At 35.3% G+C, this 18,949-nt stretch overlaps 1 protein-coding gene across 2 annotated transcripts in view; it reads right to left on the bottom strand.

Moving 5' to 3' along the window:
• LOC102686914 (protein kinase C-binding protein NELL1) overlaps positions 1-18,949 on the bottom strand; it is a 163,808-nt gene that overhangs the window by 82,320 nt on the left and 62,539 nt on the right. For both annotated transcript variants that reach the window (XM_015338274.2, XM_006642640.3), the window contains exon 12: positions 18,498-18,626. In XM_015338274.2, the coding sequence (XP_015193760.1) occupies positions 18,498-18,626 (129 nt within the window). The remainder of the gene's footprint in view (positions 1-18,497; positions 18,627-18,949) is intronic.

Here is an 18,949-nt window from a genome sequence, read left to right on the forward strand (position 1 = left end):
AGCTGTAAGACTGAATGGACTGTATTTTCTGTAGGATGTCTAGAGATGTGTTTATACACTATACAGTACATGGAAGCATTAATATTGAAATGCATTAGATATATATTTATGGGCATCATTGCCTATAAATAATTTATGTATTGTCTTTATAATATGTAAATATTTACTATAGCTTCTACATCTCTTTTTGAGACTACTTTTACATCATGCATCCTGTTTTGCATATCTTACATTTTTTATTACTGTTATCACAAAGAGTGGTACTCATTAAAAAAACCTGTCAAACAATTATGCTGCAAAGAATGAGAGGTAGTACTTTACATAAAGTATTTCACTCTGAATATTTCAAGTCAGACTATTAAGGATTCCTCAGAAAGGTACTTTCAATTCATTGCTGTAGGTTCACACAGAGCACCATTTATTTTGTGATCTAATTGTCTTGGTACCATTCATCCCATTTCCATTCAAAAGGCATGCCTAAGAACTGTCTTCATTATCTGTTGCTCTCCAGCTAGCACTCGCAAAAATTACCCGACTTTAAATGCACTCATTGAAATTGAATGCTGCACCACTAAGTAGCTGACAATTCGTCATTATTAAAGAACCATAACTCAGGAACCTGGCTTTAGGGTAACCAAGTAATTTCTGCTCTTGTTCAACAAGAAACCCTTTTTGTAACATTTTCTCTAAGATTGCTGCACAACCAAAAGAACACAAACATCTTTAATCCCTGTTAATTTGTAGACTGTGTGCCTTTTATTTCCTTAACATAAGTTACCATCAGAAATAAGTATTGGTTAAAGAAATTCAAAGAATAACCAGACCTAAGCATCATTCTCCTCTGTTCATTGTAAACACATAGAAAACAACATTCCTATGAGACAAAATATGACAATCGTCTTTAATAAAGATACAGCAAGGAAGACAGGAAAAAACATCATAACAGTCATAAATATATTATAAAGGCAGTAATCTTACAAGTCTTGCTTGTTTTTTGCTTTATTTCTGTTCACTTTTTGCTGGAGGGATATAGAACTTTCGACAATCATACAGAACACAAGACAGAGGAGGAAGGGGGAATCATACTTTGATTCACAAAATGTAACCAGATTCTGAATCAGCCAAGGCTGAAATGCAATAAAACTGATGGTCTCACCTCAATGGCTACTGAACTGCTGCTGGAACCTCAGTATCACTGCAGTCCTGACCACTGTTCAGACGCAGCCTTGTTGTTGCCAGTCAGACCTTGGTGGCAGCATAAATGTGGACTCTGTCATTGAAGTGTGCACAACAATGTACCTATGCACCTGTGTGCATCCCACCACAGAGAAACAAGTTTAAAAAAACATAATAGTTTAAAAGGATCTGAAGTGCATCCAATCTCTGTGGTGATTTCACCATCACATCATCGCCTTCAATAACTGCTTCAATAAACACATCAGAGTCATGGAGCTTATCCCAGGAAGTATTGGGTACAAGGCAGGATACAGTTCATCACTGGGCACACACACAAGAGAGCCTATTTTATAGAAGCCAATTAATCTACCAGCATGTTTTTGGACTGAGGGAGGAAACCAGAGCACTAGGAGAAAACCCAATTAAAAGCACCCCAGAAATTGAACGCTAGGCCCCAGTGCTGCAAGGCAGTAATGCTAACCACTCTGCCACTGCACTGCCTTCTGCTAAGATTTAAAGATGCTAAAAGTTGAAAATTACAAGGCTTCATATCTTTATCAGGTGAAAAGGGGTTTGAGGAAAATATGACAAAAAATGCATCCTTGCTGGAGAAAGAAAAGTTTTCCCTTTAACATTTAGCATACAATATCAAGAAGGGAAAACACAATTAATACATTTCGACATCAATATTTGCCCCAAGGAAGCTTGCAGATATTTACACATCACAGAGACCGAAAAAAATCAAAAGATCATGCAACACAGTTCAAGAACTTGAGAGTGCTCTGTTGACATCAGGTGGGAGACCTGGGACCCATGTAAGGGAGTTGTGAAACTGGTCCGTGCTTGAGGGGACTTAGCTTTGGAGCTTGTTTATTGATCAGAATGTGTGACTTTACATCTACCCTGGTCCCTGAGAGGTGCACTCACAGAGTACACAACAAAACCCAGATTATAATTGAATAAATAAGCATTTGCACTGCCGCACCTTTATGAAAACGTGAGACGGTCAGTCTTGTTCTCTTTCCATTCTTTCTCTATACAGTATATTGAGGCTATTTTGCCATGTGACTCAGGTCAGCCAGTGAAGGTACAAGAGAACAACTACAAGTGTAGAATCCAAAAGGCTCTGCGTTCTAAATTGTGACCATCTGGCAGAGGAAACAGACTCTGCCAAGCTGAACAAAGATCATCATGGACTACTAACAGAGATGTCTGTCACCTGACACGGGGTGCAGATGATTAGCCAAAAAAACAGACCACACAAGACTACACAAAACAACAGGACATCAGCACACCTTGCCAAAGGCTGAGTGACCAGCAACAACGTAGACTCAAAAATAAAACATGCAAGATAAAACAATGTGACTGCAACACACCTGCATGACAGGAAGACTAGTCCTACAAGTTAATAAGCCAATGCAAATGCTTGTAATATTCCATCTCAAAAACAAAATTATGAATAAATCTGTTTCACAATCAAATAATGTGAAAAGTATATCACAGTTGAAAAACACATTCCTTTTTAAAATCCTTTTTTGTGCACACAAAATTGTAATTAGTTTTTCCTTTGCACTTTAAATGCAGAGAAAACCTTATCTTTTGCCTCAGATACAAACAGTATTGAGTGCTTTGAGTACTGTAAATGTGAATTACATAGTGCTTAAAATTTGGTTCTTGATCAAAATTTTAATGACACAGCTAAGGCAAACACATCATTCAAATTGTCATTTAATTACAATCAGGGCTTTGACTAAAGTCTCAAATACAGGAAAAGTGTTCCTCTTCTGCTATAAAATTTAATTCCATTAATCTAGATTCCCAAATGATTTCAGAGGGCTTTTGTGTCTGTTAAGCGTCTTGCCTTTGCCAAACTGTCCGACCACATTATTGATCATACAAGAACCTCACCACTGGCTTCAGCCTGTTTTAGAAACACTTCATTGTTTTAAAATGAAATACATTTCTCTGTCCTCCTGTGGTTTGAAACTGGGACACGCTGCATTCCCCCCCCGTTATAACTGATTTCTTGGTTGCCTTTCTTCCCATTTCACATTTTCAACTCTTCCAGCTGTTTTGTGCGTTTCGAGAACAGATTCAAATCCTTTTCAAAATTAAATGCAATTCTGAATTTGATAACATGTTCTAAATATTCACAGACATCTCAGTAACCTTTATTAGCCCTTAGACAATGCAGCAAATTAGTCTATGCATCAAAGAGTGACACTAGACAGCATATCTGAAACATTTCAGGTGGAATAACACACTGAACCTGAGTTATTGTGTACACTACTCCAAGCACAGCAGTTTATCATGATGACACCCCTGCTTTTTGTTTTAAAACCATTAGGCTGAGCAGCAAGTGATATGATTTGTCTTCCACAGTCCCAAATTAAAATACTGTTTTAGCCATTCATGTCCCCAAACCAGACACAGAAAAGACAATGAGTAAACTCAATTCATTATTTTTATGGCAACTATATATCCTAATCTTTGGCAATCCTCAACAAGCATTTTACTGATAATTAGCCTCTTTAAATTCAGTTTAGATTATCGGGGATGCCATTTAGGTAACCTACAAAAAAGCTTTCCGTTAACATCTCAGGGAAGTTAAAGAACAGATACTGTAATGGTCAGTCGACCTAGTTGGTAGGTCTAACAATTCAAATAAGTAGAAGCATTCAAATATCCTTATGCCTTGAAAGAATCATTGACATAACAATGAACTTTATCTTTACTGTATATGCTCATCTATCATTTATCCTTCAGAATTTGAAAACAACAGTTTATAGCTCTTACAGCACATTCCATAAAGACTTAATTTCACAGTTGCCCATTTTGAAAAACCCGAGAAACTAAGGTCCTAATCAATCCATGATTTTTGTCTCCATTAGTATTATCTTCTTTCACGGTTTGCACTATCAGACAGTGTGATGAAGATATTAATGCAAGTACATGAGCAGAGAGGCCCGGTAATTCCTAAGGCACGGGATGGTATTCAGTGCTAATTAGCATGCAAGGATTGTTTTGACATCTGTTCTAGTAATATGAATTGGGATAACATGCCCAATAGAGGGGGTAAGAATAACTTGAAAAACCAAAAACACGCAATACTTATAGTTCGCATAGATACGTTACATTGTTTGAAGTCAATACATTTTAAGAAAACAGGCAGGCAATAATAAACATAATAGCATACCAGAGAAAGGATGTAAGCACAGTAGAATTTCTGTTCAGTTAACTATAGCTTCACAAATCTCTCCTGCCAGCATTCAAAATATTGCTCTCATCAATAATTGATAACAGTAGAAATGTCTACAAGTATGGGTAATTTGTGTTTTATAGGGAGGTATTTTCTTGCAGGGGCATTTAATAAATGGCAATGGGAATAGCTTCTGAGAGTTCAAAGCCTTTTTCTTCCTTAGAGAAAACACAATTCGGGTGGAGCTGTACGATTTTTTATTGCAATGCCATTTCTCCAAAATGGCTTTGATATTGTAACTTTTTTAAATCTGCATTTTGTTAACAAAGATGCATCTCCTAATTCTAATGTAGGAACATGCTCTGTCAGCTCTAAACCCTTCAATATCCCTACAGATCTAATTTAGCTGGAGTTACTGCTGTTAGGCTACAGATTCACATTGTAGGGTCATACTGCATTTACTTAGAAGTCTGTGCCTGAACTCATAATATGAATCTTGAGCAAAATTATTTTTAAAAATCTACCCCAAACATCAGTTTTAAAGTGGATTATCTTAAATTGGTCACTGCAGATAAAGTGCAAGGGTCATGCTGAAGCTCCAGCCTATGAAACGTTTTCTCACAAAAACAAAGAAAGCCACTGAAATCAGCTTTATGCTATCTCTACTTAAACTTCTTTGATACCTGCATCTAATTTAAAACAGCATATGACATTCAAAAGTAATACTTCAACTGATTATTACAATGTTGTTGTTTCTAGGCAACCCAATGACTGGTACTTTGTCTAACCAGTTTACTACTGCCAACTTCTTACACAGAATAAACATGAAGAACCTCAGACCATAAACATACTCATATATACAACAAACATCTTTAAAAGCATAAAGAGCTTTTACTTTTTAATGCTTCAGATTCGCATGCTGTTTTTTTTCTCAGTTCATGTCTTTTGCATTGCTTTGCATTCCCTGTGGTGTTCAAGGTGAAAGAATAAAGCACAGAAAATGAAACATTTACAACGATTCCTACTTCCATGCTATAAAAAGAACTCCCTTGGTCTTACATAGAGGGTGAACTGTAGTCGGCTCTTCTTTGCCTTGTCAACATGCTTTAATACCAGGCAAGCAAAGAGACTTCAGCTATCATCTGTACAAAGCCATTTGGGTTAACTTCATAAGATATTCACTCAAAAACAATATGCACTTTAGTTTTTATAAAGTACATCTGTGAAAACAAAGAATTCTATATTTTAAACTGAACAGAAAAAAGTACACAAGTCAGTACACTTGTTTAAACAAAACACTTTTCTAAATATATTATGGGAAATTACCTATAAAATAACCCTTCAGAATGCTTACCTTGCTAAATTTACCACAGCAGTTAGTTCTCCATCATTTTTATTAGTGGTTTTACCTTGCTGTCTTGGGGTTTCAACATAAATACATTTTGCTTTACTGTGCTTGATCTTGAGAATACTGCTGAATAGTTAGTAGACATTACTATTTCTTAGAAACATGCCTTATGGTAGTACAGCAACCTGTAGTAAAAGCATGTTAAAATGTGAAAAATTACATTTCTAAATTCTAAAAATGTAATCTCTTCCATACTCACGCTGTATACTGTATAAGCATGCTATCTATATATTTGTAGGTTACCAACTATATTTTTCAAATCAGCAATACCTGGCCAGCAATATTACATTTTACCCCCAACAACAGATAAAGCGAAAAGGAGCTGTACAAATTATACTTTGAAAATGAAGAAAATGCTGTGATTGCACCAAACAATATAATTAAACAGCATAACATAACCCGTGTTCTTCTAGGTAAGCTTAGATGTCTGCACATGAATACCCCAGGTATTAAAGTCTGTCACTTTCAACATCTCTCCAGATTTCGTTAAGTTTTAAATTTGATTCAGAATTTATGAGGGGAGACAACTGAAATAATTAAAGTCTCCAGTGTGAGGTGGGGATTAGAAAAAAAAAGAGATGACAAGACACTTACTGTACATAATGAATAAAAAAAGACATAACAAAGGAAATAACCTTTTCAGCTGTTCCCAACTGGCTTACCTCAATGTACAACATACAGTAGGCAACTGATAAAGCTTTACATTGAATAGCTCAGCTCTTTACCTGGAGAATTTTATTATTCTCTTCATAAGTCAACTAGCCAGGAAAACTACAGCTTTTTAGCTCTGTCAGCCCCCAGGCAGCTTTCGATCGCTCCATAAACACTGCGAGTATTATAAATTACAATGTCAATATGGTCACTGATAAAGACTTTAAAATTGCCAATAATTCTGCTTGTTGAGAATTTTAAACCTACTTACAAATGGGGTTGGTTATTGTTTTTCCACACATGATATTATACCTCCCATCCAGTAAAATGAAAGTACTGTATATTCTAACACCTGGAACAAACTAGGTTTATGGTTACTTTTGAGATTTCAATGGTGGGAAGCAAAATAGCAAAAACACATTCAAATCACTTTTGAGACATTAGCATTACCAACAATTTGAAACTGATAACCAAGTGTCATTCATGCTGAAACAATTCTAATTTGCCTTAAACATTTTATACTTCTAGGACTTCTACAGTACATCTTTTTCTTCCTCTGTGTGCAGAAAAAACTGTACAGTTTTCCTGATGCTTTCTTTTCTTTTTTTAAGGGGCTTATCTCATTTGAGGGTGAATAAGTAGTGGGGCTTGTAACTGTTCTCAGACTTTTGAAACAGCAGAACACCCCACATCGTCTCAAAAATCACCCCCTGCTTACCGAACATGAAAGAGTTGGGAGCAGAAACTTTGAAGACCAAAACGCTGTAATGATCCATGGCTGAGGTCTTGCAGAGAGAAAATCCCTTACACCTATCCCTGAGGCCACACAGCAAATGCTGCCCATTCTTTTGGCACGACCCTGAAGAATAACTTTCAATGGCTATATCAATTCAGAACTCTAATCTTCCAGTGATTGACTTTTGAGCTAACCAGATAGATTTGAACCTCAGCACACGGGATAATGAGGTTAAAATATCAATACATTTCTTTACTGGGTAACCAAAACTTTGGATAAAGTGGAATACATGTTACAAATGACCTGTCACATTAGTTAATCCACTACTTTTACATTATTAAGGCACCTTGGAGAGACAGTAAAAGTACTTTTTGATTTATTTTTAGATTAAAATGCAGGTGACAAATGAATTCAATTCAGGTTTTATGTTGTATCATGCCCTTTGTAACACATCAGAGTAAATCAGAATAACAATCAGGCAGAGGACTAAAAAACCTCTAAAGGATTTACTATTTATTTCTATATTACTTAAAACAGTTTATAGTTAAAACCTGGATGACATCTCCTGATATGTCAAATGTTATGAAATATGAAATGTCTCCGTGACATAAAAAAAGAGTTGAGCAAGGAAAAAGCATATTAAAGGAATTTCAAAACTGTATCTGAGGCATCCTTCACTTTTACAAAGGTAGCAATCTAGTTGCCTCTCCTGCTTTGTTTCCTTCTCTGTGTGCAATTTACTGCCATCATTATACCAGCAGAAGCTTTCTTAACTGCTGTTTTAATTACTAGCTGTTCCCTTTTCCATTTACAATACATTTGTATCGGTGAGAAATTTCAGCCTACCTAATGAATGCTATTTGGTAGAATTATGGATAGTATTGCTCTTGCCTCTAGGAACAAGTACCACAAAACATGTGATTAGAGGCTTATAGTGACGTTCAAAGCGGACTATTTTTGCAAAATCTCTTTATTCCCCACAAAACCTACTTATTTCAGTCTTCATCAAAGGTCTTTCTCCTGTGATTGTATGTTATCCTGCTGTATAATAGAAGAAAATGACAGAGCTTCATATGGACCTCATCAAAATTCCTAATAATATTTTATCACTTTTGATCATGAGGCCTAGTCAACTAGTTCTGCCTGCTCTTGGTAAAAAAAGCACTGACAGTACGCCATTGATATATTAAACTTGACTGTTCTCTAGGAAACAGATGCCATTTCAGATGTCATTTCATATATAATCCTATATAAACAGATCTTTTCTAATTAAAAAGCAATTAGAAAAGAATCAATTATAAGAATCCAGCACCATTACACACAATTATTTCTTTTTAGGGTAATATTATACTCATAGTATAGTCCATCTGAAACACAATAGTGCTTTTCACAAGTGGGGGACAAATGTAAAAAAGCCATTTTATCTGGAATATTTATTGCTACTGTAAATAAAATCTAGTTATTTCAACAGATGGTGTTTTTCTTTTAGAAATATTTCATATTAAAATATGAAATTCTACAATCTATTGCAGATTAATCCGTTACAGATTAGGCCTATTTTCACTAGATCACAACTCCTCTCTATTATTGTCATTGATGGGTTGAGACGGGAAGTGAGAAAAAATAATATATTGTATATCTGTATTTTCTACACGCACAAACCCACTCAGTAAATGAACTAAAGTGTAACTGCATTGGCTCTCAGATGTTAGAAAAACAGGGCTAAAGAGCAAGCTGTTTTATTAATGAGCAATATGTCACACTATTGGACATCTAAAAAATCCCGAGCGGTTTACTGTGAGAGCTGCCCTTAAGTTATAGAACTAGTTAACCTCATGCCAATCACACGTGACTGATTTATTAGGTTTCTGTGGAGCCCAAGGGACAAATACTGTTTATAGAATGCTGTTAAGTATCTTCGAAATGATCCGAGCTCTATGCGTAACATACGGCCTTATTTATATACGCTTAAGCAATTCCAGAAAATATAAGTAACATTTCGAAATTGTACGCTGCTAAGAATTAAAAAGACAAATCAGGTATGCTAACAGTTATGCTATTGTATCAGATCATAAAATATTTGGATAACCAACCATCTACAAGAACGCCTTAATTGTGAGAAACAAACTATTTCAAATGCTGGCTTGAAATGTCTGGATTATTACTCAATGAAAGAAGAATTCAAAGCCATATTAAGAAACAGTAACATTGCTATTAAATAGTAACAATGCAGTAAAATAATAAGAAACATCCCCCAAAATGGGACTGTCACATCATATCTGCAATTGGAACTATGAAACATGAACAAATAATCACTATTCTATTAAAACAGAAGTTTGACATTGATAATGAACAGGAATTACAATATTTCATAGATATTTCTTTCCTAGACATTCACTTGCAGTACATTGTCCACTTTGTCACTAAGCTGTAACAGTCTAGAGGTCTATCATGCTTTATCACAGTAGTGATGATATAGTGATAATTTTCTCTGTCTACATGCAAATTCATATATACTGATAGCTTATCTTTAAGCCCTTACCACAGTCTTATATTACAACCTTCAGCAGTGTCAACACTACATTTTAATGGACTAATTTCAATTTTCACATTATTTCTGAAGTGCTACTTAATGTTCCAAATCTATTATTGCAAGACACCAATCACCTGTCTTAGTTCATAGTAGGCAGACGTACACGCAGAACTACACCGAATGCACAAAGAATCTGCGCCATGGTTCATTTCAGAAGTCATTTACTATAAGTCCATAGTGGCTAGGTTTTATGACACTGACCTTTTGTAGACCCTTGAACGGCTAATAGGGAAAAAGTTGTGCCTCACATCATTAAATATTCATGCAATAAATGGCATTTTATTTCTTAATTTTATCTTCTCTACATCTCAGAGGTAATTCTGGACTGAATCCATTTTGTGTTGGGAACAAGACTCCCCATTACATTGCAGTTTGAGCCATTTCAGGTTCTACAAGCTCCACATTCTTTTTCAATTTCTACAGATTGTGTAGAAAAGCACAATATTATGTTATATAAAAATTACAAAACATAAATCAAATTGCTTGAAATCTTCACATACAGTACAGTACACACTGTCCTTATAAAAAAAAAGTGAATATTTTTGACTGAAAAAGCTGGATCACACTGTTCTGCAATGGGTTTCCTTTTCACCTCTTGCAGAAATAATTTGTTTAAAAAACAGAGCATTTTTAATACTACATTTAAATTTTGTTACTTTGTTCAAAATGTTGTGACCAACTATTAAACGAAGAAAACATCCTAATGACTGCAGAAAAGGAACCTTATTTCGATTGTTCTTGATTAGTTATGGCCACATATGTATGGACCACCAATATATTATACCTAAAAAGTACAATACAGTACGACAAAACCACAGCCACGCCTTCTTTTAAGTAATCATTTTATTTAAGAATCAGATTCACATGTGAGAATGTAGGATCTTCAATGTAATTTATGCACTGAATATGACTGACAATATCTTATCCAACAGCAATACAGTAGGTAAACATCTAAGATGATCTTATACCAGCATTATGAAAGATGGCAGGATGCTTTCATCTGTCACAGGTTAGATCAACTGAGCAAGCAGGCCTACTATACATCAATCAGATTTATTTCCAAACAGTGAAGAAAAAATAACAGTAGATCGTGGATAGATGGATAGTGTAGCTTATCAGCGTATACAGTACGTCAGAGCAAGTTTACAAACCTTCCAGAAGCTTCATGAGAGAAGAGTCTAATTTGTTAAAAATACAGAGCAAGAAATATATACTGTATGGGACTAAATATTTTAAAGCAAAGCCAACATTCAAGAGTGTTCTTTTGCCCAGAATTATTACAGGATACATTCAGCTCCTCTTTCTGGGCAAACAACACTTGAGTTACAAGATTTGCAACATCTCAGACAGTGCAGATGGCAGAAGACCTAATGGCAATTCTCCCACTGCATGCTTTGTTTGCACAGTAGCCTCAAGAAGCAGTGTACAATTTGCATTTATAATACATAAGTCTTCTCACCCAGCAAGCACACCATTCTTGGTCAAATCACAAATCCTGGTACAACACTTAAGTTTCGCAAGCCTCAACAATTTAATTCTCTCCTCATTGTTCCCTCTACTCCCTGTCTCTAGTCCTCCATGAAGACTGAAAGTTGCATTTTCTGAATTAGGTTTGCTCAGTGTTTGCAGCTGCCGCATTTTACAGGTAAGCTGCGCCAGTAACCATGGGGTTGCCAATGGATTAGGATTCTTATAAAAAACGCCATTAAAATGCAATGGCAAGGCAATTCTGACACACCAGTGAAGAATAAATGATTAGCTCAGAAATCATATAAATATCCTTGAGTTACAGGATAAAAGGGAATTCATCTAGAGAAATCTGTTTCTGTGAACTCATATTTCTGATGCACAACTTGTTAAACTGAAAAAGTTATTATGGATATGAAAATATGATGATCAAAATATTATTAAAATATAGGCCACAATGACATTCTTTTCTGTAGTTTACCAAATTCTTCATCTCCCATCTCTCTCAAATTGGAAATCCAAGAATGAACATTTACAAAAAATCAATACAGAATGTGTGCTCAGTGGAAAGTTTGCACTGAAAACAATTTGCTGAGGACACACAACTATGCAATAAAACATACCTCTTACATCTACCCCAAGGATAATAGGTTTTAAAGAAATATATGAATTGCTGGTTTGAAAAATTATGCAATAAAAGATTATAACTGAGATTTCACAGTTATTATAAAAAGCCCAGAAAATACTTAATAAAAGATCTGTAACAATGTATATTTGGGTCCACTAAACAAGAAATTCTCATAGTTATTATTTTTAATTGTTTAGTTTTACATCTTGAAACTCTGTTGCTATGCAACTAAAATGTTTTTGTGTATTAATATTTTAATGTGGTAAATAATACAGAAAGTTTAAGAATTGAAAACAACAAAAGGCTAAATAACACGTCCTGTGACTAAACAACCAAAAAAAGCTCTTTAAACAAGTAGGCAAATTAACCTAAAATAAGACTTATTTTTATGTGAAACATAAACAGATAATTAAATTTCTTTTTTTCGACAAAATGAGAATATTTTTACTTTAAAAAAATTTCATTTGAAGTATGCAATTACTGAGGATGACAAACTGATTAGCTTCTGAGAATACAGTGATCTCATTCCCAGTCTAGCAACTGCAATACTTGATTAAAACCATGCCGGCAGATGTCAGTACCCGATGACCAGCTAAATCGGAAACTGCCACATTTTAAGGATAAAAAAATGTAAACACCTTTTACTAGTGTATACAATGACAAATATTTTAGATTTATTATATAAAGGAAATTCATTTTTGAGTGTAATTCGCAGTACTTTTACCACTTTTGACAACCCACAAGTAAATTCCTTCACTATAGCAATGCAACAGCCTTTTCCATTGCTGTGTTTCAGCTGAATGGTTGCCAAATTAGCAATACTGCGCCTGTCTGAAATACCATTAAATTTACACACTCCGCTTAACTAAAAAGAATGAATCTACCAACTAACCTCCATTTCATCAACAGAGGAGGATTATAAGATCCTTATTTTCCTGAATCTACTAGCCAAATTAACAGGAAAAAAAGAAAAGAGAGATATTTGATCAATGAAACCAAAAACAGAAAAGAATACAAATCTACCACAGCCACAATGGAAGACCAAAGAGAGAGTAACCTGTAGGGTTCTAATTAAGATAATTCTTTCTCTGACCTTTAAAGCAGTAAATTACACTGAACTCCAATAAACCACTTTCTAACAATGACATTTCCTGTTCTAAGAACAAAACAATGTACTGGAATGTCTCAGCAGGCTGCCATTTTCTTAATGAGAAGAGGCTTTAAACTGCAGTTGACACTGATTTAAGGTAGTCTGATTTGTCCAAATACTGCAATAATAAGTTCCAATGTGTCGACAAAGCAAAATATACGTATACACTGTACAGTCATTTTTATCAACATCTCATTTAAAGAGGAATGAAATATTCTAGTCCCCAAAATTAGTGTTTCTAAGTTACTTTAAAGACAAATACTCTCATGTTGTAGCGGATAAAATGATATGCTAATATAAAGAAAATGTATTACAATATCATCATACTTAAGCTAATCCATCTTCCTTATCTAGACCTGTCTGTCAAATGAGCCCACCCACTGTAATAAAAAGCCCAAACTAAAGAAGCTCTTTTACTGCTAACCTTGTAGAGGCATTTGCAGATTGAACCTTATACGCCAGACATCGTTCAGACTTGTGTTTTGTTGCCAATAGGACTGGCAGCAACTGGTTGGACTTAGTATCCTTAGTTTGTCACACTCCTGAAAATCCTGGAACTGGCCAGGTGTCTGGAAACTTGAACTAAGCTGCATCACCCCCATCAATACTAACTGGGGGTGAGAACGTGAAGCAGATGAGTGGATGTGATTCCCGCTGTAGTTGTAAGGGGGTTACGGAGATGAACAGAGCTGATTAGCAATGTTAACCTCACACTGAGGTGGGAAGTGTAATTAGAATAATAATTGGAGATTCTGAATTCACAATTAAAACAAAACCGACCCTGAACCACGAACAGCACCACTGGGACTACTAATCATAACACTCTTTAACAAACTACACTTTAAAACCCTCTTCCCCAGCGCCATGCTCACAGTGGAGGTGCCATCACTTTCAGCTCTCCCTGATGGAACACTGGAAACTGAACAAGAAAGCATGTGTTCTCACTGTCGGCACGTTCAAATGACAACCCCGCAGCTATTCCAGCAGCAAGACGCCAAAGTTAGTTGCTAAACTTTTTTTTATTCAAATCTTCTTTTAAAAGGCAAAATAAACTGCAGTCATTTCGAAAGCCTAATGTAAATGTTACAACGAATTAACCCCTCTCTGCTGCAACAGGATCACAGAAACACAGTACACTGTACTGCAAAGAAAGATCTTAGTTTTTCAATTATGAGCCGTAAACACTTCCTCTATTACTCTTAAAATAAATTCTTGTACATGTGTTTTTTTTTTTAAAGGCTCTGGTTATTTTCAGAACAAAGCGTGTTGTATGACTAAATTTTACAAAGCAGACATGAACTTGAAGAAAATAAAAGAACTTACAGTATGAAATATATCTTTAATACATGCATGTATCATAGAAGACCTAACAATACTAAAGTCTCCTCTGGCATCATGCAGACAGTCCACCCACTGAGGGACGAGAGGGCTTCCCGCCAGTTTTAAAGAAAGTGAGACGGGGCATTGTTATTCTGCATACAACGCTGTGGATAATCCCTTTGTTTACTTCCTGGTCTGTAGACCGCCTTCTCCAAGAACACAGTACAGTCCAATGCCATGCTGCGCCGTTGGAGTGTGTCTACTCCACATGAGATAAGGTGTTTCTACAGATTCCAATAACACCTGCCAGTTGGAACTACTGTACTGTTAAAGCAAGTTATTTTCAGAATTAACATTTTCTTTGCAACAAAGATGTAGAATCCAGAGCCATGCAAAAGGTTTTAAGTATTTTTTCTGCTCTTTTTTTTTCCCCACAGTACTGCTTGATTGCAGTAATGGCAATTGCATACCAATCTGCTCACTACACACATCAATACTCAATACTATAAAACAGGAATCTGCTGGCAAATGTATAAAGACCTTAAGTAGGCTGCAATTCGTTTCTAGTTCTCTCATGCCATCCTGCACTTTCTGCTAACTGACAGCAGTACCAATTTAATAATTGACAGAATCCTGCTCAAACACTAGCAAAAACTAGTATGTGCACAATACTTCTTAGTAAAGTCACTGGAAATACACGGTTTACTGTTCAGTATCAGCTCGTACACAACTATAAGAATGAGTTAGTATCCAATATGGGAAAAACAACTGTTTCAGCAAAATATATAAAATGTGTGCTGAATCAGTAACAATCTAAAACCTAGAGAAGTATGGTTGCATTTTTTTCTCTGTAATTCTTTGAAATAACCAATGATAAGTCGGAACAAAACATTTTGTTTATGACATGCCATTGCATAATAACAATCCTTTAAGTACAAGAAATCTGTTGCAAAGTTTGCCAAGACTGTTAAAGGATTTCAGAACAATAATTAACGTGTCACATTTCAAAATACACATTTACCGTTCTTTTCATTTCCTGTTTAACATTTCACACTTCTTGCATATGAATAATAGCCTTTGTATGAGATACGGATTACACATCAGGCTTAGTTAAATCTTGAAATAAGGTTAAGTAATTGGCATACAGTATACGAGAATGAAAATTCAATCACCCTTTGAGAAGCTCGCTATTTTCAGTGCATTTTGTATGCAACTCTAAGAAATAACACAAAGACTAAAAGTCTCTCATCCATCTTTGCAAAAAGATATCAAAACATATGAGTGCTGCATTGTATAGTTACTTGACAACCACCTAAGTAATGGGAAAATATTCCTTAATTTGCATACATTTTCTTTAACCAAGCTTGTCATCTAATCCTCAAACAGGTATGTAAATCTGCTTCAATTTAAACTATGGATGATATGCCAGAACAGATTGCACTTAATGACTGTTTTGCTTGTTATCAGCATTTGTTGTCGTCCCAGGGATGGAAAAAGTAATTTTCAACTATAATAAGAGGCATGCCAAAAATGATGAGCTGTTTTCTTATCGATCCATATCGTAATTTGATGGAATACACACAAGCCTGATTTTCAGTGCATCTCGATACACCTGTCCAATCTGTCTAGCTGCTTACCGACGCCCAAATCGAATGTCTTGTAAGAATCCTTTGAACCACAGATAGTTGACACTACCAATCAAACTCTGCCTGACATGAAGCTGCTCTCCGAGGTTTTCCCTACAGTCTGCAAAAGATTAGAAAGTGCTATCCAGTGTGTACCGAGACCCCTGCTTCCAAATTCTAAATTGATACAGATAACACCTACCAAATCATCATTAATACGCACAGAAACATATGCATCTTCATTTATGCATACAGTATTACTGTGAATTAGTTTGTATGATATCATTTATCCATTCCAAGAAGGTTACTTTTGAGCTTCAGATTTAAAGTGTGTATTCCATAATTTGCATATACTGCATACACAAATTACAAATTGCATGCAAATTACAGTAAAACAATGCAATTATTATAACTGATGATTGATTTCATGATCTTATTCGCTACTATCAATATCAGATACTGCAGTCATACAAAATACAGCCTTCTATTATTGCTGTTTGTTATTGATAAATTCAGGGTACAAGGCGGGGCTCCAATGTGGATCTAACTCTCAAGCACAATTTAAAGACTACTGCTAACCTAGATAGCATTTCTTTGAAATGTAGAATGAAATCAGAGCTCCTGTAAAAAAAAATACAGAAATGGAAAGAATTTTAAAATCCACACAGAAAGCAGCCCATCTGGACTTGAACCCAGGACCGAAAAGCTGTGAGGCAATAGCCTTTACTATGATGTCATCTTGTTGCAGGTGTAAAAAGAACATTGTAAAATTGTGTTCTAGGAAAAAAATGACACTCATCACACTAATTAATTTTTGTTAACCGAATACTTTATAGGAACTGGTAACCATCTTTAATATGGTGTCTGACATTAGAAAAAGGTGTTTTCTCAGTTAAAAACATATTGCAATTAAGTACAGTTATATATGTAGCATAAAGGCACACCACATTTTCATAGTGAATTATACAAGTGAACTAATAGCTACATCTTTTCAGTACATTAGAATGTCATTAGGGCTTAAAATTACAAACCAAGAAAACAATCTTTAATGCAACCTTAGTCACGAATGTATGGAGCTAGGAGTTGGAGAATGGAAGTCCTGCAATGGCTTTTATAAGCGTCTTTAATGCTGAACTGTAAGACAGTAATGTACCATATTCATGTATAATTAAATTAAGACTTTGGACTCGTGCTTTTGAGGAAAAATGACACCGAGGCAGAAACCTTGGCTGTTATGCCAGGACTTAATGACATACAAAGTAATTGAAGGTGACCACTGAGTTGAAACTAGTTTATTTTAAAACTTTAATATAGCCTTGATTGGAAAAGGCAAAGCTATCACTGTAATAACTTAATGTTTAAAAATAAAATCAACAATGAAACCCTCAGGGGAAAGAGATGATTGTTATTTCCTTGGCAAAAACATTAAAACATTAAATTCTCAGAAAATAAGACTTAATTTCACTGACAACAATCCCAACACGTACTGTACCAACATGTTATGAAAATCATTACCTAGAGGGGAAAAAATACAATTCAGATTCAAAGTTAACAAAGGGACTAAAACAAGAAAAACAAACAAAAAAAACCTGATCTTTTTAAAGAACACTTACGGGAAATTTAACATTTTAACCTTGGAGTTTATTCCTCTGACAAATATACAGCACCATCTAACACCAACTGCCCCTTGTGGTGACCACTGTCAAAATAAATAATCAGTCCAGTGTGGTCAAGTCCAAGCACTTCTAAAAGCATTGTCTGTGTTGGGAATATATTTGTAACAGTTTCAGAGCTCTCTGTATTTTCTTCCCAGACAAGAGAGGGCAAGACAGTATATAAGGAACAATCTTCCCATTAAGACTACTATTCATCTTTTCTGCTGAACAATTTGGTTCCAACCGATATGTGATTTTCAACAGCTTATTTCTTTAAGGGCCACTCCTAAATCCTAAAAAGATTCCTAAAAAGTTTTTGTCATGGGCCAGGGAGGCACTATATTAGGATATTCTCTTTTTTTTTACTTCTAAAGCTATCTCCTATGAGCCTCAGAATTAGGTCAGATAATAAATAGTTGTTTTTGCAACAATGCTGTTTGATTTATAAAACACTGCATTTTTCATAGCCAACAAAGTCACTACATAGCTATGCAATTTGCACAGATAAGGACTTCCAATGTTTTTCAGCAATAATTTATTTTCATTTTCAACAGGCTTGACATAACACTTGATCAGACACTTCTCATTAGGAGTAAGAAAAAACTACTGCCATCCAGCATTGGTAATGAAGCACTCAATAGCTTATATCATGCTTCCAGCAGCGATTATATCTACGTTTTATTTTAAAACTAAACAAACCACAAAATACTAATTCTGTGGATGTTGACATAGCTGACATTGTGAAGACGATAAGTCAATTGAACCAAATGTTGTAAAAAAGCCAGTGTTTCAGCAGCCCAGTGCTTTAGTGTTTAGTATGGGTAAGTCAGTTATAATTCTGTATGCTACAGTGGTTGACTGTTTTTTTATTGAGCAGTCTGCTTCTTACCTTCACAGTAAGCTGTGTCCCCACGGAGTGCTGTGTACCCACTTTTGCATTCGCAAACAGCTTTGGTATCCAAGTTTTTGCACACTGAATTTTCCCCACAATTATGTCCTTCGGCACAGAAATCATGGCCTAAAAAAATGAAATGAGCTTTAATTAAATGACTTTCATCTACCGCTGTGCACAAAACACTGCTCTACTTACCTTCTTCGGCCCATTTTTAATGTAGTAAAACTGCTCTTCCCTTTAGATGGGCAAGTCTCCACTTAATGTGCACCTGATGTCTGTCTTATTTTAAGAATCGAAACCAGTGAAAACAAATATCTAAACCTGAAAACAAATTGAAAACGAGTGTTCCAAATGAACATGTTAAGGACTTGATACTTTAAAATAATCTTTCATTGTTTAGGCATAATCAAAAATTGGAAAACCAGACACAGTGTTCATTATACTCT

Source organism: Lepisosteus oculatus, chromosome 21 (assembly GCF_040954835.1).
Source record: "Lepisosteus oculatus isolate fLepOcu1 chromosome 21, fLepOcu1.hap2, whole genome shotgun sequence".
Classification (NCBI taxonomy): domain Eukaryota; kingdom Metazoa; phylum Chordata; class Actinopteri; order Semionotiformes; family Lepisosteidae; genus Lepisosteus; species Lepisosteus oculatus.